At 38.6% G+C, this 20,813-nt stretch overlaps 1 protein-coding gene across 2 annotated transcripts in view; it reads right to left on the minus strand.

Annotated features, from left to right (window-relative positions):
- Positions 1-20,813, minus strand: part of slc6a8 (solute carrier family 6 member 8) — a 40,359-nt gene that overhangs the window by 5,396 nt on the left and 14,150 nt on the right. For both annotated transcript variants that reach the window (XM_027151337.2, XM_047800018.1), the window contains exons 2-12: positions 19,500-19,631; positions 18,429-18,693; positions 16,910-17,042; positions 13,432-13,566; positions 11,818-11,921; positions 11,192-11,316; positions 3,156-3,268; positions 2,491-2,619; positions 2,150-2,252; positions 1,354-1,454; positions 280-450 (exon numbers count right to left, since the gene is read on the minus strand). In XM_027151337.2, the coding sequence (XP_027007138.1) occupies positions 280-450; positions 1,354-1,454; positions 2,150-2,252; positions 2,491-2,619; positions 3,156-3,268; positions 11,192-11,316; positions 11,818-11,921; positions 13,432-13,566; positions 16,910-17,042; positions 18,429-18,693; positions 19,500-19,631 (1,511 nt within the window). The remainder of the gene's footprint in view (positions 1-279; positions 451-1,353; positions 1,455-2,149; positions 2,253-2,490; positions 2,620-3,155; positions 3,269-11,191; positions 11,317-11,817; positions 11,922-13,431; positions 13,567-16,909; positions 17,043-18,428; positions 18,694-19,499; positions 19,632-20,813) is intronic.

Raw genomic sequence — 20,813 nt, forward strand, 5'->3', positions numbered from 1 at the left:
CCAAGTTGTCTTCTCCAGATGACACGTAAAAACCTCCAAATGCTGTGGTTTTGAATTTAATTTACATAATCATTTCCTCTGAACATAACATCACTAGCTTAACAACTGCCATTTGGATCATTATAGTAAACTTTTGTGTGACAAACCAGAGAAAAGTGCTAAAATCCTTAACCGTGCATCTGCTGCAGGAAATGGTGAGGTGTTCACTAGAGTGTGCTGGACTGTTTGGATAAGAGAGGGCTGTGTTCATAGAAAGCAGAACTCTTGTGCGGGTCGAACCTGTTTGAAAGATCCTTTGGCTGTAATGAGTTTGTAGATGACGCTGATGGGGATGCAGAGCATAGAGGACAGAGCCATGAACCATCCGATCATCTCCCCCCACCACGGGTACACGTACACATTGTTGTAGGTTAGAGGCTTGTAGTTCACCAGTTGGAACGCAAATATTCCCTAAAATGTGAAGACAGAGAGAAAGAGAGAGAGAGAGAGAGAGAGAGAGAGAGAGAGAGAGAGAGAGAGAGAGAGAATACAAACACTAGTCATTCTCAAACATCACATGTACCTGTACTGTGTGTTTGTATAATTGTGTATGTACACATGTGTGTATGTGTGAGCATGTGTGTGTATGTCTGTGTATGTGTGCACATGTGTGTTTGTGTATATGTAAGTGTATGAATACATGCGTGTACATGTGTGTATGTTTGCGTGTGTGTTTGTGTATGTATACGTGTGTGTATGTGTTTGTGTAAGTATACATGCGTGTATGTGTGTGCGTGTGTTTGTGTATGTATACGTGTGTGTATGTGGGCGCGTGTGTGTGTATGTGTGGGTATGTGTGTGCATGTGTGTTTGTGTATGTATATGTGTGTGTATGTGGGTGCGTGTGTGTTTGCGTAGGTATATGTGTGGGTATGTGTGTGCATGTGTGTTTGTGTATGTATATGTGTGCGTATGTGTGTGTACGCGTATCCTATTAATGAGTGAGAGATGTGATCTCCTCACACACTCTGTACAGTACATGAACATGCTTTAATAATTGATGAACACAGAATTCTAGGTGTTACCCCTGCCTGCCCTTTACACACCTGACTGAACTCCTCTGCTAATGATCAAGCCTGAGAAGAGCTTCAGGTGTTGTTCAGGTTCAGGTGTGCTAACATGCTAAGCTTTCGCGACTGGATGTATACGTGACTCTGTCTTAAATGATCAATCGAACAAATTATTATCATAGTTTTGTCTAATTGTTCTTCAGAATGAACTGCACTGCTGGATGAACTTCACAGTGTACGATGTAAAGTCAATCCTGCAGTATTTCTGTAGACTTAAATGCGGAAAAGGCGGAAATTCTCTCACCATGCAAACACATGGAGTAAGAAACGACCAGCACCACTTCATCCAAGGGAAAGGCCGGTAACCGATCATAAGGGCAATGTCATCCATAAACTTATCAGCACCTGCACACACAGAGGAGATAAAAATTTTCACCCTGAAGTCTGATTTAATCCTCTTACACCACGGCAATTACAATGACTACGACTTATTCTTTAAAGGAAGAATGAAACGTTGTACTTTTAATCCATACTGTTAGCTCTAACTGCTAACCGTTCATTATAATATGTAAACAATCTATATGTATATGATATGAACGATGGATTGTTTTTTTTATTCATTTATTCTATCCATGGAACTGGAAGCTAGAAACAGTTGATCCCTCATTACACATGTTAACAAGACACAGGTTGTCATCTTACCAAAAAAAAAAAATATGTTCTCCGTTCTGAAGCCTTTCTCAGAACAAGTGCATTAATCGAACTCTTGAAGCCAGAACTACTGAAAATTACGTGCGCAATTTAAAATGAGCGTATCTCAAAAACTACAAGGTGTATATTAATAATTCTACTTAGAAAGATACTTCTTGTCTTTGTGTTGGAATTGTGTGTTGTTTTGGCGGAAATGGCCTTTGTGGGCTTATAGCTGAGCTTCTTCCTTTACTTCTGCTATGCTGCTTGTGTAAATACATTCAGGCTTCTTATACTTAAGAAAGGAATTATAATTTTTGTCCTCGCTTGCCCCCAGCTAGGGTGGAAGCTGTTAAACAGGGGTGTGGTATAAAAGATATTAGAGTTTATGCGGTGTTGCTGAGTCTTACCGTAAACCCAGGCGACAACCACGCATTCCCAGAATGCCTGCCACAACAGGGTCATTCCACTGGCTGAATAATAGTCAAAAAGCTGGAAGACATACATCCCTCCCTACACAAATACCCCCCAACACACACACAAACACACACACACACACACACACAAATGAAAAAGAGTTGCAATTAATAAAAAACGTCTTGCACAGCTTTATCTAGATAACAGAAATGCATGTTAAATACCTCCATGACCGCAATAGCATGTGGTAAGAGGATCTACATCAGCTCAACAACAGCGATAACTAGGAATGTTAGCTAAAAGATTCCTGTGTGCATCCTGTGAACACTCTTACCTGTGTAACCATGGAGAGATCAATAACAAAGCTCAATATGCAGGAGATCGCTACAGTGAATTCTCGCTTGTAAAACTTTGAAGGGAGCAGATCCAGGATGCCAGTTACAAAGCCTTCTACACCAACAAACTGCATGAGGAGAAGCAACACATCAAATTATTCCCTAGTCAGACTGTGCTGTAAGGTGTACGTGAGAAATAATGGCTTCTTCTACCTCTTGTTCAATGAGATAATGAGCTGTGATTGAGCTCAGAATTAAAAACACGATACGGCTGATTCGAAACGAGACGCAGCTGAAAAACTGTGAATCTGGTGGATTAATTAACCCAAAAGTGAAAGAAACATTCTGTAAAAATACTTCCTCTAATTCCAGAGCAGATTGTGCCACATGACTGGCTGATTGGAAGTTTGAGCGAGTGTAAAGGTGTATTAAATTAGATAGTATGGTTAAAATGTGGTTTGCAGGGACCTATCCAGGCTCATGTGCATTAAAATACAAGGGCATGTGGTTCTCTGGCAAAGTTGGGAGTCAATGTAGTAAAATGTCTAGTTCCTTAGTTCCTCGTCTTGCTCAATAGGGGTAGTCACTTGTGTGTTAATGAAGTGCCCGTTTTAAATTGTGTTTAAAAGTGTTCAATTTCACCCTGTGACCCTGAACGACTGACCTGACTACCCAGCCCCAGCAACAGCAGCATGATGAAGAAGAGTGTGGCCCAGACCGGTGCCATAGGCATCATGGACACGGCTTTAGGGTACGCGATGAACGCCAGGCCAGGCCCTGCAAGCAGAAGAGCAGCATAAGACGCATTCTTCACAATAGGCCATGGGCAGGCCACGACACACACCAGCACACTTACACACAAACACCAACTTCACAGAGACAGAGAGAGCAAGAGGGAAAGAGACTGAGGAAAAGAGAGATGAAGTTGCATCTGGATGAACGTGTGTGTGTAAGAATAGTTTGTGTGTCATTTTCTGGGTCGGGTTGAGTTGAGTTGGCTTTCTCTAGCGACAGCAGTGTTCACATTCACATTCAGACAGATTAGTCACAGCAGTGTTTTTCTAGAGATTTGTTTAGATTTTGGCGAAGAGACGGCGCTGACATGCGCTTGCGTTAGCACAGAGGGATTACGTTTAGTGTTTAATTTAGCATTAAACTCATTTAGACAGGAACGAAACTCTTCAGCGTGTGCAGTTAGAAAAAAATAATCAATGATGTTACACAACACAAAACAGTTTCGCTGTTTTCTACCATGAAGTTGATTATTTTTTAGAAACTGCACATTCCTAAGTGTTTCATTCCACTTATACCACAGAAATTTGCTAACGGTAGTTAATTTTACCTGATTTTAGTTATGTTTACATTCTAGCAGCTATAAACAGCCACTGTTTCCCTCTCGGTTTTTCATATCCTTGAATTTAATAAGACAAAAATATTCACTTTATTATGTAGCATAAAACCGGAAAGTCTTCTGTCCTGAAGACTCTTACAAAGCACTGACACTGGAGACTTCATCCATGAATGATAAATAAATTTTTCTACTTATTTTTTGATCTATTTATCATTAGTTTTAGACTATCTGATTACGTTAGCTGTAACCATAGAAACGATCATGTATTTGATTAATAGCATTAATATAAAACTGTGATTTACACTGTAGCTGAAAATGAATTAACACCTAACCAAAACTGCACTGTGGTATAAGTATCCGACTTAAAGGTTATACAAACTTCTTTAAATTTAAACACAAATGGGTTTTTCGATGCTTTCTCACTAGTATCGTGAGTCTTGATCTTCGTTTAGTTCTACTAAAATTCAGTGTTTATTAGGTCTAAAGAAATTTGATTTGATTTTGTTAAAGCAGTTTTTTTCAACCTGATCTCTAGCTTCAACATCTGTAGTGAATATGTGATAAACATGAACAATAGTTCAATAGATAAAAGAACAGACGACTTGAATAGAAGTCTACCGGCATCTGCAGAAGTCTACTAGAGGCTTGTCTATGAAATAGCTTTCATAGGAGTTTTTTTGTCAGTGTAAACTCTATAACAGCAGGTTTGTGCAGTCTGACCATCACATCCATATGTGTTTTCTTCTCAAACTGCTACAAATTTTAAAACAATGTTTTTGTATGCTGTAGCTGTACACTTTCTCTTTAAGGGCTAATAGACACAAACACTGTTCTGGCACGACAATGCCCCTGTGCACAAAGCCCCCTGAGCTCCATGAAGATATGGTGTGGAGGTTAAGGTTGGAGTGGAAGAAGTCAATAGTCCTGCACGGAGCCCTGACTCTGACTGACTAAACCCTACCGAATACCTTCTGGAACCGGAGTCTCCTTACCATCCCAACATCAGTGTCTGATCTCACTAATGCTCTTGGAACTGAATAAAAGAAACCCCCATAGCTGTGCTCCAACATCTAGTGGAAAGCCTTTCCAGAAGAGAGAATGGAGCACGTTAAGATAAGAGAAAAGAAAAGGGAATAATCTGATCTGGACTGGATACATATGGGTGTGATGGTCAGGTGTCCAGAAACATTTAGCTACATTTATGATTAGAGCTGAGGATCTAATCTAATTCTGTAATGTTTGTTCTTTCCTACTTTGTCAGAAGGAATGATTTGTGTTGCAACCAACATAGTACTTCTTACTGTATGGGTCTAATTACAAATCCTTAGGATAAGTACACATAACTGGAACTTCCTTGTCTGTTCTGCTCCAGTGTTTTAAAGGGTCGGATAAGATAAGAATAGCTTTGGTAAAACATTATTTCATATTTGTCTCTTTTAGTCCTTCATCAGACGCTCTTATCCAGAGTGACTTGCCCACGGCTGAGGGTGCAGTGGGACTAAAAACAAAGCACTCAGAGAACCTGTATGGATTGAACCTGTAAAGGCTTTCCATAATGTTAGAAAATCAAATCCTAACAGGCAGAAAGGAATGCTAATAAAAACCCTAGTTCAAATACTGGTGCACATGATTGCACCACCTTAACAGCATAATTGATAAATAACACATTTTACCTTGTGACTTTTCTCAAGCAGAGACCAAGGCCTCGTCCTCTTTCTTTCTGTTGGCGGGCAAAATTTATTTTGATTTTTGTGAAATTGCAAGTTCACTTCGAACAAGTGTTTTTCGCATCCCTCGTTCTTTCAACTTCGGATTGGATTTCCAATCATCAAATTTTTATCTGACTGCTGCTTTATTTGAAAAAGCAGAAAATCATTGTAGCATTAAAAGTAATAAATGCTACGGCTGAACTTGTCCATGCGACTCACATATATCCTACAGATGCATTAAGCAGAGATTACAAGAACAACCTGCGTGTTTCTTTTGATTCTCGCTGTTTTGACACGATAACAAATCTGAACAGAAAAGATCTACAAATACAAAATGGCACTGTATTTGAACTTACAGATTAAATATATTAAAAATCACTGAGGATCTTTTATTATCTGAAACTCAACATGCCTCCTATCAGGGGTTCGCTCAGTGGTTAGCACTAGACATCAGTAAAATGTGGTTATTTATATGGTGTTTGGATTTAGAGAGGTTAGACTAGCTTGCCAGTACAGTACACAGTAGTTAGCATGCTTACATTGGGAATTTGATCTACAGTGGTGTGAAAAAGTGTTGGCCCCTTCCTGATTTTTTATTTTTTTGCACATTTATCACACTTCAATGTTTCAGATCATCAAACAAATTTAAATATTAGTCAAAGATAACACAAGTAAACACAACATGCAGTTTTTAAATTAAGGTTTTTATTATTAAGGGAAAATAAAATCCAAACCCATATGGCCCTATGTGAAAAAGTGTTTGCCCCGCCTGTTAAAACATAACTAAACTGTGGTTTATCGCAACCGAGTTCAATTTCTCTAGCCACACCCAGGCTTGAATACTGCCACACCTGTTCACAATCAAGAAATCACTTAAATAAGACCTGATTGACAAAGTGAATTAGGCCAAAAGATCCTCAAAAGTTACGCATCATGCTGAGATCCGGAGAAATGCAGGAACAAATGAGAAAGAAAGTACAGTACAGTAATTGAGATCTATCAGTCTGGAAAAGGTTATAAAGCCATTTCTAAACCTTTAAAACTACAGCAAATCAGAGTGAGAGCCATTATGCACAAATGGCGAAAACATGGAACAGCGATGAACCTTTCCAGGAGTGGCTGGCCTACCAAAATTACCCCAAGAGCGCAGCGAGGACTTATTCAACCAAACCCACAACAACATTCAAAGAACTGCAGGCCTCACATGCCTCAGCAGTTAAGGTCAGTGTTCATGACTCCAGCATAAGAAAGAGACTGGGCAAAAATGGCCTGCATGGCAGACTTCTAAGACGAAAACCACTGCTGAGCAAAAAGAACATAAAGGCTTTTCTCAGATTTGCCAGAAAACATCTTGGTGATCCCCAAGACTTTTGGGAAAATACTCTGTGGCCTGACTAGACAAAAGGTGAACTTTTTGGAAGGTGTGTGTTCCATTACATCTGGCATAAAATTAACACTGCATTTTAGAAAAAGAACATAATACCAATAGAAATATGGTGGTGGTAGTGTGATGGTCTGGGGCTGTTTTGCTGCTTCAGGTCCTGGAAGACTTGCTGTGATAAATGGAACCATGAATTCTGCTGTCTACCACAAAGTCCTGAAGGATAATGTGCGGCAATCTGTTTGTTACCTCAAGCTGAAGCGAACTTGGGTTCTGCAGCAGGGCAATGATCCAAAACATACCAGAAAGTCCACCTCTGAATGGCTGAAGAACAACAAAATGACGACTTTGGAGTGGCCGTGCTAAAGTCTTGACCTGAATCCTATTGGGATGCTGTGATGTTACCTTTTAAAAAGGCGGTTCCCTCCAATGTGGCTGAATTACAACAGTTCTGCAAAGATGAGTGGACCAAAATTCCTCCACAGCGCTGTAACAGACTCATTGCAAGTTATCGCAAACTCTTGATTGCAGTTCTTGCTGCTAAGGTTGGTCCAACCAGTTATAAAGTTTAGGGGCAAACACTTTTTCACACAGGGCCATGTAGGTTTGGATTTTGTTTTCCCTTACCAATAAAAACCTTCATTTAAAAACTGCATGTTGTGTTTACCTGTGTTGTCTTTGACTAATATTTAAATTTGTTTTATGATCTGAAATGTGAAAAGTGTGACAAACATGCAAAAAAAAAATAAAAAAACAAGACCACTGACTCACACCACTGTATTTTTGTTCACGTTTGTATTTTCACAACAATATCAGAGGACAGCACTACTTCTGGCATTTAGCTAGGCTAGGCTAGGCTAAGCTATTCTAGCGCTAAAGCTACTGCCGAAGCTGTGGACGGCTGTGCTAGGCCGAGGTGCGTCCCACAGCAGTAGCTAGGCCTAACATATTAAGAGGTGTAAATGCTGACATTAGATATCAGAGGTTTACCTGCATCAGCAGTCAGCTCCAGGACCCCTCTTGAAATCGAGATGTGCACATCTCAAGAGGCAAAGCTCCTGGTTAAATAATCCTTAAATTAATACTTAAAGCCAAAATGATAGATAATATAAAATGAATAACAAGAAAGAGAATGGGCCTGAAGACAATCAAGGATAACTTGGTTAAAGAATCAAAGGTATAAAGGAAAGCTCTGGAAGAAGATTCTGTTTGAAATTGGAAAAAGAAAAGAAAAAGAAAAGCTCCTGACGTTTACGTAGGATGCGTTTAGATCTACACAATGATGACATTTTTCCTCCCTCGAGCACATTCAGCTCCACAGGATGTTAATATACTGTAGGACTCGCAGTCACACTCAGGTTAGTCACCACAAGGACAGACGAGGTCTCACGCACATACCCCAAAATACTTCACAAAACTCACCACACGTTCTCTGTCTCACGCACACACACACACACACACACATGCGCACTCACACACAATATATAAATAAATAATAATGCGCTAAAATCAAACGGGTTAGAACAATGCACTGCAACTGCAGGCAGCTTTCCACTTTAACGTTATAATGAAGGTGACGTCGTGAAGTGTGAAATTACCCATCTTTCAAACCTCTTTGTGTTTTGGCAATGTTTTATTTATTGACATTTTTTTACTATGACTTTCAATTGCTAATAACAGTAATTATATCAAGTAGCCTCAATTTTGGAATCCAAATTTCATCGTCAAACTCGACGATAGCATTCGATCAGAGTCGATAGATAAACACAGCTATTTGTTTGTCTGGATGTGTTTTATGTGTAACTGTGTTACTGTATCATCTTATTCTTTACACTACCGTGCTGTTTTTCTTTTATCTACGTTCAACACTTGTTTCTAGAAATACTTTAATACGAATCCCCTTATTTTCTAATGCTACGTGTTACTTTGCCACACTGCCTGCTACTTAATCATCAAGGTGATCTCTGGACTATTTGGCCTGTCATTTTGATCAAAAACGGCTTTATAAAATCTAAGTCAATGCCACAGAAATGCCCAATAACGCAGAGCGGGATGCATGTGCAAGCAGACACGTACACTAGGGCAACCTTTTCTATCTTTCTGTCTCTTTCTGCACCGAATGTAGGGCGTGCTGTCCTTTCCGTAGACGCAACAAACTCACATGAACCGTTCGACACCCTGGAACAATCAGTGCTCATGCATCACGCAGAGAGAACAGACTGTAAGCACTAAAACACACCGATCATTTGCTCAGGATCGAACCAGAAATATACAGAATTTACGTTTGATTTTTTATTCAAAGACTTCTATCCAAAGCTCATGAGGCAGAATACAGAAGCACACAACAATCCAAGCACTGTGAAAAAGTCGGAGATCATAAATTGCTTTTGCTTTTTTTTGTCAAATGGACTTTAAGTAAGTTTTTAATTCATGATGGGAAACATCATGATCATTAGCATAATCACTACATACAGTATGTGGGATTCTGTTAAATACACAAGGCCATTATTTATATCATGTCTGCTACTGTTCATAAATCACACACAATACTGTATGTAAAGCATAATGTATGAAATCTGCAAATCTATTTTATTTGTAATACTTAACAGCTTTTATATTGACCTGCAAAAAAGGCTGTAAAAATCTGTGCATTTTCCCCATCACTAGTATTTTTCCCACCAAATATTTAACAATAAGTCCTGAATGGCCATTTGGTAAAAAAACTAAATGGTCATCTTGGATGTTTGTATATTTCTGTATCTTCTTTCCTAGAATGTACCCATCCAAAGAACTGGATCTATAGCAAAATAATCCAAACTTGTAATAGACAACATTCTTTGTAATGCCCTTAGCTTAAGTTAATTTGAATGGCTAATTAAAATCAGCTCATGTCATATCTGATTTGATTTCTAGAACATTGCTTGTCTGATGATCAAAAGCCAGATAAGAGGCATTTCCATGTAGATGAATACATCAGTGACTTTAACTAGAACTCAATATGACTTGGTCTCTTCAGCTAAAGCTCCTTATCCATTGTAGGGCTGAAAGGTTACCACGTGTGCCATCCTCGTGTGAACAGTTGGTTTTACCGTTCCCACATTTTAGAATGTTATACTATTATGTTCTGATTAACGACAAAGATGATATACTGTACACAGCCTGCTAAGGATATATTACATTAATAAATAAAATGTATTCAAGGTTATAAAAGGCTACACCACACTGTAATTAATTATATTATAGTGCGCTACACTGTACTATACTATTCTATATTAAACAATACTTTGCTACACTACACTCTACTACCCTGCAGTGTACTGCACTATTTATACTACAGTGGGCTGTACTATACACTACACCACACACTGTACACAACACTATATGGTACTATACTATAGCATACTGTACTATACTTTACTATACCACACTACATTATTGTATACTATACTACATGAGACTTTTTCAGTCCAGACACACACGAACCTTCACACTATGACAGTGCTGCTCTTTGCATCAAAACACAACATTTTATTTTCTCTCTGACATTAAGTCTATAAAGAGTTCTGTGTAGAGTGTAGGATCTCCGAAATACTCATATCTGACTGTATAAAGTCAAACATAAAAATCCACTTACGCCTATGAAACACACACACACAATTGCATATACAATTTACACATTTTGATTCACAGAAAAACTTCTAATGTCACATTCACACACAAACTTTCACACACACACACTTTCTCACACACAGACACACACACACAGACACACACACACACACACACACACACACACACACACACACACACACACACACACACACACACACACACAGGGATATCAGTATGACATTTTTGCCAATCATTAAAAATTGAACAATTTGCACACAAATACAACAAACCTTATAAAAATAATTAAGAACGTATCACATACGTAAGTCTGAATAATGAGTCTGAAATATGAAAATATTTTATATGCAAAATAGTGCAGATAGTTACTGACTTAGCTTTTCCTTCAGCACAAATAGTACACAATTTTACACATATGCATTTCAGGGACAATACCGTAAACTTTTCCTTGATCACAATACACAAATAAATTCTCAATTTCAGTTCTGTAAATTCTACTACACAGTTTCATCTTAATTCAGACAAAGGTTCAACTCTACAAGGATGCCGTAAAACACCAGAGTAAAGCTTACTGTATACGCACTTAAAAATCATGCATTGAAAACACTAAACAGTTGCTGGATTCTTACCTGACTCTGCCACTTTTGAGATGTCCACACCCTGCTCAGCAGCCATGAAACCCAGAATGGAAAAAACCACAAAGCCAGCAAAGAAACTGGTGCCGCTGTTTATCAGTGACAACAGAAAAGTATCCCTGAGGACAACAGAGTGAACAAAAGTCAGTCAGGGTCGAGAGAGACAACACTTCAAACTCAAAAAAAAAAAGAGAAAAAGATGTTTAATTATTTATCTGCTTTTGAATGGACGTTTCTGAGGAGTCAATTCGAGTCAATTTTATTTATAAAGTACTTTTAACAACTGACGCTGTCACAAAGAAGCTTTACAGGAATACAAAATGTAAGAGGTTTCAAATTTTTATTTACTTAATTCAATGTGATGATAGGGTTTGTGTTAATCCCACACATGGATTTATGTTCCACACATGAAATTATTGTTCAATTGAACAATTAATTCTTTCTTAGCTTTTTCAAAAGTTTGTCTTTTTTATTATGTGACAGTCCTTCAGGTTTTAAAGTTTATACCCAACTTCTGATAATGAAAATCCATGTAACACATAAGAAGAGACTGTGCTTTCACAGACACAACAAAAGAAGACAGAAAAAATTGCTATTTCTTTATAAAAGTGGAAATTTACCTGTAACAGTTGTTGTTGAATCGGTTATAACTGCCAAGAGCAGTCAGGGCTCCAAGTCCGATAGCGTAAGAAAAAAATACTTGAGTGCCGGCATCGATCCAGACCTGAATATGAGAGAGAGAGAGAGAGAGAGAGAGAGAGAGAGAGAGAGAGAGAGAGAGAGAGAGAGAGAGAATGAATGACAACAGTGGGAAAAATCAGTTTACTGAATCAGTCAGTTTACTGAATCAGTCTGATAACAAATGGCCTGAATGCTAAATGGGGTGAAAGTTTTGGAGGCACTGTTAATTTTAAGAAGTGCTATTGTTTGAGTGTAATCATAGTAAAATCATAAAGAATAAATATATGCTACATCAAAAATAAATGCTAAATGAAAACTAATGAATAAATAGTTATTCACTTGAAAAATATTGCATAGTTGCTGCGGGCTTCTATTACTCATTGTTGTCTGAAATATCATGACAACTGTAATCTGGCTAACATTAGCAGTGATTCATTAACACTTAAAGATCCTCTTAGTAATCCTGTCAGGTTAGCTTGTGTTAGCTGGCTAGCAATAGCAGTGACTTGGAGCAGTGATTTATAAACACTTAAAGATCCTTTTAGTAATCTTGTCAGGTAAGATCATGTTATCAATCTGACTAGCATTACTAGTCACAAAAATTAAGATGTACAAACTCTTATAGATCCTTTTAGTAATCCTGTCAAGATTAAACACCTTATTTAGTTGACTAGCAATACCATTCAAGACAATGAACATTTATAAATACTTAAAGATCCTTTAAGTAATCCTGTCAACGTTAACATCTTATTTAGCTGCCTACTATTACCATTCAAGACAAAGAACATTTATAAATACTTCAAAATACCAGAAATAGCTGGGATTATTCCCTACCTGGACACTAGGGGAACATTCTGATAGTTTTTGTGTCTTGTGCCATGTGCTTTTTGTTTTTGTTTTGTGTATCACCTGTGTTTGCCCCACCCTACCCTTAATCCGTTCCCACCTCTGCACACCTGTTCCTTGTGTTTCAATGATTTTTCTCCTTATTTATACCAGTTGTCTTGTGTCTGTTTTTGGCTGAGTCCTTGTCTCTAAAACACAAACAAAAGCACATGGCACAACACACAAAAACTGCCAGAATGTCCCCCTAGTCTCCAAATAGGGAATAATTCCAGCCATTCCTGACAAAAATTCCTTTTACTAATCCTGTCAGGTAAAAACATATCTGTCTAGCATTAGCAGTGAAGATTATTGCTATTTATAAACACTTAATAATCCTCTTAGTAATCCTGCCAGGTTAGCAGCTGTAAACTACATGATATAATTAGCAGTGAGGATCATGAACATTTATAAACAATTAGTAATCCTGTCATGACAAGCTCATGCTACCTAGCTGACTAGCTACAGTTTATAAACACTGAAAGATCTTATTAATAATTCGGTCAGTGTATCTAAGAGGATTCTTTTGCAGTGAAGATGAGTGAAACAATTTATGAGAATTATGAGAATTCTCTCAGAAATCTTGTCAGGTTAGCAGTTTAAGCTAACTGAAAAACTGCATAGATTAGAGACTTTCTGAGCAGATTTTTGCAGATTTCTTTAGTGCTCACCTGTGCATGTTTAAGCTTTGACCAGTCTGGTTGTAGATAGTATATGATACCACTGTAGGCCCCAGGTAGGGTCACACCTCTCACCAGGAGAATGATCAGAACAACATAAGGGAACATGGCAGTGAAATAGACAATCTGAAAAACACACAAGACATGCATATTGGATATTGAAAGCAGGGGGTCGTCTAAATCTAACAAATTTACACAATACATGTAAGTTACCTAGCAAATACATAATACATGTGATAAATATTTGAACCGCAAACAAGTGTCTTTCATCTGTGTATCTCATCATTTCTTTCCTGTCTTTTTCTCGACTAACAACAACTTCATTTTTCAGCATTCTTGTTAAAATATTGAAATACTTTCTATATATACGTAAATAACTGGCTTGACTCTATTTTGGCGGTGCTATGACTACGGACGTCTTCTATTATTTAAAATATATAATTTGTCATTCATATTATTTTACATGATTGATATGCGAATGAGTTTATGACATCATCTTGTGACATCTAGGGACTTTCAGAGAACACAAGTTACCCTGAAAAGAGCTGGCAGCAGTGTTGAAATACGACACTTTGGCTTTGAAACATCGTGATCGTTCTACTTTTTCTGCAATGACGGGGTCAGCAACAGAAAAATCGAGGATATAATATCTTCTGTGACAAAGTATACAGGAAGCACCTTGAATTTCTTCAGTACAATGCATCTGGAAAAGTTCTGAATGACAATTACTTTTTTCCTTTTTCTTTTCTTGCTCTTATACGTTCGGCTGTGGCGCCTCTGTTTATAAGGTCACCAGGCAACGGCCCCCTCACAGTCTCCTGCTCTCGCTCCAAATACAAATCTCGGTATGCAGCGTCACATGGCCATGGTGAAATGATTCACACAACCCGTGCTTGTACTTGGACACGGAAAGCTCCGGCATGGTTGAGTAGTTCTCAGTGACGCTTGGGGATGATGAACTCAACTGTAACGGAACAATGTAGCCCGGAGACAGGGACGCTATTCAGGACAGCTGCTTCACACACTCAGCCCACCAGGTCCCCTCTCACCTTCTGTGTAATATCATCCCTGTGTTCTTGCTATTTCGTGTGATCCTAATGATCCATAGAGATGGCCTTTGAGCCATGCGGCCTTCTAATGAATTCTGACACTCGGTGTAAAGGTGGAACGATGAATCAACAAAGATATGATTGTGTCTTCACTAAGTCTCTACAGATCAAAACATCAAATAAAGACTGAACATAAAATAAAGCATTTGTATCAGAATGTGAAAGTGAATTCTTTCATAAGCAAGGAGCACTATAGTTCGTCTGTAGTTATTCACACACAGCTTGATTTTATATTTCTTAAGGATAGGATTCGGCACATTTAAGCCAATTTCTAATCTTCATTGAATTTGTTGGTCTGGGAAAACGATAACTAGTTAATTTTAAATAAATGGTTGTCAAGCTGGTGAAGTTTATATAATACGATAATAAAGCAATGAAACAATTTCTACCAATCTTAAAATTTTCTTCCCTATTTTTTTAATAAAAAATACTTAATATCATTAAATATTCTGGAATTTAAATGCTCAGGATTTTCCACTTTCACATATTCACTCATTTATTATCATCATATTTTGAGTAAGAGTAAAAATATTGCCATCCTTGGCTTCATTGGCTCTATGTCTGACCCATAAGTGCAGATAAATCCGTTTGGACATGAAGCGGGAAGCTTTTATGCATAGCCTTGTCCCATTGTGTTAATGGATTCCTAATGGACTATAGGAATCATTGCTGTATTATAACTCTCCTTCATTACAGTAAACAGGCCACAACAGTGGTGTTTGAGTTACTGACAAGAGACACAAAAGCTAAATAATGTCTTATATATACTGTATTGCCAAATATGACCATCGGACACATTCCAACAATTCTATTTATTTTATTGACATAAAATAAACTTCTTCTGTGAAGGCTTTACACTAGATGTTGGAGCGTGGCTGTGGGGATTTGTGTTCATTCAGCTAGAAGAGCATTAGTGAAATCAGACACTGATGTCAGGATGGGGAGGCGACTCCAGTTCATCCCAAAAGTGTTCAATGGGGTTGAGTCAGACAAGAGAGGGCTCTTCAAGGATTTTTCAATTTCTATTCTTTCACTTAACACCGCATGTCTTCATGGAGCTCTCTTGGTTCCAGTGAAGGGAAAGTGTAATGGTTCATTTTGTATGATAATTGTAAGCTGGGGATAAAATTTCAAATTAGTGCTAACAGTTTGGAGAAGAACCACATATGGATGTCCACATACTTTTGGTCATATTACATATGACTGCTATACTATAATAAAATAGAATAAAATAAAATAAAATACTCCTCAGTACTTTGGTAACCAGTAAATAAACCCTATTTCCATCCCACCTGATCTGTGAGATGTAGGCTAATCTGGTGCTTTGTTTGAGTCCCTCCTATTACTTAATCAGATTCTGGAAAAAGCCAATTAGCTCACTGGGACACTAGCTTATGGCATGGCATGGGAATATAGGCTCAGTGAGCTTTGCTAGTTTAGAGTATTTTAAAATGACAAATAGGAGAAACATATAAATTTCCATTCCTTAACTGGAGATTTTTAACTGTCTGCTGTCTTTGTTGAGGCTGTTTAAGCCAGCGGTATGTGAAACATAAGCAAGTGGTTGTAAAATGCGTGGGGGTGAAGGAGCGTGGCTGCAAGAGACACCAGAAATAAACTCCAGTCATTCTGACGATGAGGATTCATGTGATCTCGCCCCCACCACGCTCCGCTGTTCAGAAGAGAGAGAGAGAGATGCTGGCTCGAGGCCATGCGCACGAGAGCCTGATCACGTCCCACTGCAGAAAACCTTCCTCTAACTGACCAACCACGTTGCAGATTTCTGACAGGGCGCCTTGATATGAGCAAAACCACTCCCCCTGTGGCAGATGACGTTGCTATAACGACCTCTCTACTACACTTGTTCCTGGTGTGGAGAACCAGCATTGGGAGGGGCTATGCAAATCAAGGCTAGAGGAGAGAGTCACATTGAGCTCTGGTATGGTGATGCAACCAGGATGTGTGTGAAAGGCTATGAGACTTATTCATTCGTTTATTCACAGTGTTGCTGTTTGTAAGGTTTGTTTAATTGTTCCTGAAAAGATTTTCAAATCATACATTCAGAATCACCTGAGACACAGGTCTGTGCCTGCAATACAACCCAAATAAACAAAAGAAAAGAAAGAGAGAGAGAGAGAGAGAGAGAGAGAGAGAGAGAGAGAGAGAGAGAGAGAGAGAGAGAAAGGAAACAGGACACTGAGCACTGCTTTTAATCAGCTTGTCACTGTCTCCACGTGACTGCTCGGTTCTTACCTGGAGTCAACTACAGCAGGCCTCACTAAACCATGCATGCGTGTGTGTGTGCGTGTGTGTGTGTGTGTGCTGTGTGTGTGTATGAGAGACTTTATAGAAGTCTGTACCTTTCCTGTAAACTTTACACCCTTCCAGACGGAGAAGTATACCATCACCCAGACAGCCATCAGACACAGCGTCATCTCCCAGTTGATCTGACCTGGAACGTCCAAGCCAGCGGAGATTTGCAGCACCTTATTCCTGCAGAATGAGGAACAGAGAACACTGCCTGTTAACACCAGAGAGCCTGTTAACTGGAAGCTCCATCTAATCAATTTCTTTCCAGTGTGTCCCTTATACCATATAATATAACAGCTAAAGTAAAAAGAAGAGTACTGTATGTTTTCTTGTCACTGGGGTGGTAGCTTTCTTTATCATGTATCATTTCACCTGGAAAGTAAAGGTCAAAGGTACATAGTTGGATCCCAACACTACAGATACATAGTAAAGATACAAAATTGTACACTTGAGAGTTAGACTAGCTTAACTCATGTTTAGCTCATGCTCTGTCACACGGAGGCTTGGATTCAATACCAATTTTTTTTGTCTAGATGTTTTAACATCTGAGGTTGCCAAAAAGCAGGTCTAAGATGAGATCCATCGATCCTGATGGGTATCGTGATGTTATATATCATCGAACCCTATTAAAACCATCACAGATTTAAACATGTAAAATATATTTGTCGATATCTTCATGGTATTTTTTTTCAACCTCTTTAAAACATAAAGTCAGTCAGTGTTTTCATATTCAGTTGTTAGAACCCACACTGCTGCATTCATTTCTTTTCTAATTGATCGAATTGATCTAAATACAGCTGCGGTTGTTGTGATATTTAATCTGACTGTGGAATTTCTACTTATCATCATGGCATAAACAAACGCAGGCAGTCTTTAACCCAACTCTTTGGGTGGCATCCATCCAGAAGACCCAGAAGTGTTATTTCACTGCAGCATCTCGCTATTTGTTTATTCTGTTTAACGAACATTTTCATACATTTGCAAGGAAACTTGACTGATTTTAGAAACTGTACTTTGTAAAGTACTTAGAAACTGTACTGTACCAGAAGGTTCCTAAACTCTTCCTATGTGGAACAGAAAAACTTTCTTTTCTAAACTTCTATATGTAAAATCTTTATGGATTTTCTCAGAAGGACAAACTAAAGATCTCAAGGGTTTTACATTCTTCTGCTCAGGTGTACAGTAGTTCCCTAAAAGAGACAAAAAATACTCAGAACCCTGTAGGGAAACTATGTTCTGTATAGAATTGTAAAAGCTGATGTTTATTAATTTGGTTATTTAAGCAGAAGAGAGACTGTTTCCTGCAAACTAGAGGTGTTGAGTCCTACAGTAGTCTGTCAGGGTGGAACATCTTCATTTTTTTTAAAAATCTACTGCGTAAATGTGTAGGAGTATTTTCTGGGGTGTGGCAACACCGTTACACTGAATCACAGTAAATGTCTGGTTGGTTTATGTGTGTATTTTGTCTACAACCGTACACCCAAGGCCATGACGCAGCATGCAAAATAAAACCGTCTGCACTGAAACAAACACTGACATAAAATACAAAGTGAAAGGAATAAAACATACTCCCAGAACTCGACGATAGGAGAGGTGGAGTTCTCTAACTCCTCGCAGGTCTTGTTCATGAAGGTGAAGTTGCCGAAGGAGCCGTTCTTACAGGCGTCCTGGTGGAAGGACTCGATGCAGTTCTCAGTGTTCCAGTAGTTTGTGCAGGTGGACCACGGCAGTATGGCGGTGAAAGATTTGATGAGGTAATAGAAACCCCATGCCAGGACCATGATGTAGTAGGTGTTGCAGAAAAACACTATAACCATGGAAGCACAGCCGAGTCCTGAGACACAAGGTATAAAAAATGGAACAAAGAGAGGTTTTTACGATCAAGTTCTGATGACTGCATGTGTCCCAACATTTACAACATGAACACACTGATTCAAAACGGGAGTCATAGCTGAACTGAATTTCTGTACTGGTACAGTTATTAGTATGACTGGGTCATACAGCAAAGCAGTATTACATTATCATACCAGATAATTTTGCAATACACAATAGACTCTATCCTGATATTTAGCTATGCTTGATAGTCCAGTCAATTACAGGTTTGATTGAGTACTGGTGTTGTAACCGTATTTTCCTGTGAGGAATACTGGACAAAGAGGTGTGGCCTGTGTTTTTTGAGCTGATGAAGGAGGCGTGGCCTGAGTTGTTTATCCTAATGAAGGAGGAGTGGACATTTTTTGAGCTGATGAAGGAGGCATGGCGTGTGTACTTCCGGCCTCCTAGTGAAATTTTTCTTACTGTTTGCACAATACTGAATTTCCAATTTTAATATCATGTCATCACTATCATACAGCCTTATGGATCATAATAAATAAAGTCAGAGGTGACAGTGACATCGTGAAAGAAAACCAACAGAAATTGTGACTTAAATGGGAACCTGAGCACTGGTCACTATTAAATATAAAAATAACGGTAAACATTAAGTATAAAGTATATTTATTCATTTCCAGTTTATTATTAATTTAGTCATCTTGTATTATTCATGAACTACTATGAATTATTCAGTGAGTACAGTGAAATAATGGGAAATGTGTGCAACTGAAGTAGTATCTGGTTTAAACTTGAGGTTTTCCGACATACCTTTAAAGAGTGGAGCGATGTTCCACACAGCGATGCTTCCAGCCTTCATGAACTGTCCCAGAGCAATTTCCAGAAAGAAGATAGGAATTCCACCGAAGAATATAAACAAAACGTAGGGAATGAGAAAGACTCCTGTGCATAAAAGAGAGAGCAAAAAGAGAGAGAAATAGAAATATTTTAATCATCTTTGTTGATAGACTTCATTCTTAATAAAAAGGAATTGCGTGCTGACTGCAGGAATCTGATTGGTCAGAATGGGTCGATAAAGTTTTAACAGCAGCACCTCAGACAATAGTTCCAGCAGCAAGGTTTACAATAATACACTCCTTCTAATACATTAGTGCCTTCTTCTATAGTAAAAGCTTACACAGTGATTTGTTTGGCAGATGCGGCACATAATCTAAGACTTGTAACAGAATAACAAATCAGGTTAATATTCCTCATCATTATAGGGTTGCTTTTTGTAAGGAGGAGAGTATTAAACATTTATGGAAGGAGTCTCCAGTGTCAGGAAACAGCATCATTTTGAAAGACACTGAAGCTAAATTGTCTCATAGATGCTTCACACTATTGCATGTATCTATAAAGGCAAAAACACAACAAAACAAACACCTGATGCACCCAAATGATGTAAATTTTAAATACAAAAGCAAATATGCTGTGATTACATAATAGTGACTTCTATTATACACTTGAATAGAGTGCAGTTCGGGATCTTGAATGACCCAACATAAGCATGCATGCTTTTTTCTGTTCACAGCACAATGCTCATGGGCATCCTTTTCCCGTCAATGCTGCGTATTTTCACTGCTTTTGGTTTCAGGTCAGAGCAGTGATGCAGCACAGCCTGGCTACGAGGCAGCAGCAAAAACCGCCTCCGGACGAGAGATCTGATAGTGACAGCAGCTGCTGAAGCTGAGCCTGTATATTTATTTACTTATTTATTTATATATTTATTTAAAAAAGAAAGGTGGGGGCAAAAGAGGAGAAAAAACAGGGGTGGGATTAAGTCATGGACCAATCAGTTGCAGCAACAGAAGCCCTAATTCAGACTGACGAACAAATGATGAGCTGGACTGAATGAAGGTCCTGCTGAGAGGGGGGGGGGGGTGACAACAAAGAAAGGGGGCTGAGAGAGAGAGAGAGAGAGAGAGAGAGAGAGAGAGAGAGAGAGAGAGAGCATCAAGTGATGCATCAAGTGACATCCTTGTGTAACAAGTCCGGCACTATAAACTCATGGGAACTGCAAATTGCTCCCTATTACATAAAGACACGTATTTATTTTTCAAAATGGCCGACGTAGATCGTTGCACT

This window comes from Tachysurus fulvidraco, chromosome 14, assembly GCF_022655615.1.
Source record: "Tachysurus fulvidraco isolate hzauxx_2018 chromosome 14, HZAU_PFXX_2.0, whole genome shotgun sequence".
Classification (NCBI taxonomy): Eukaryota; Metazoa; Chordata; class Actinopteri; order Siluriformes; family Bagridae; genus Tachysurus; species Tachysurus fulvidraco.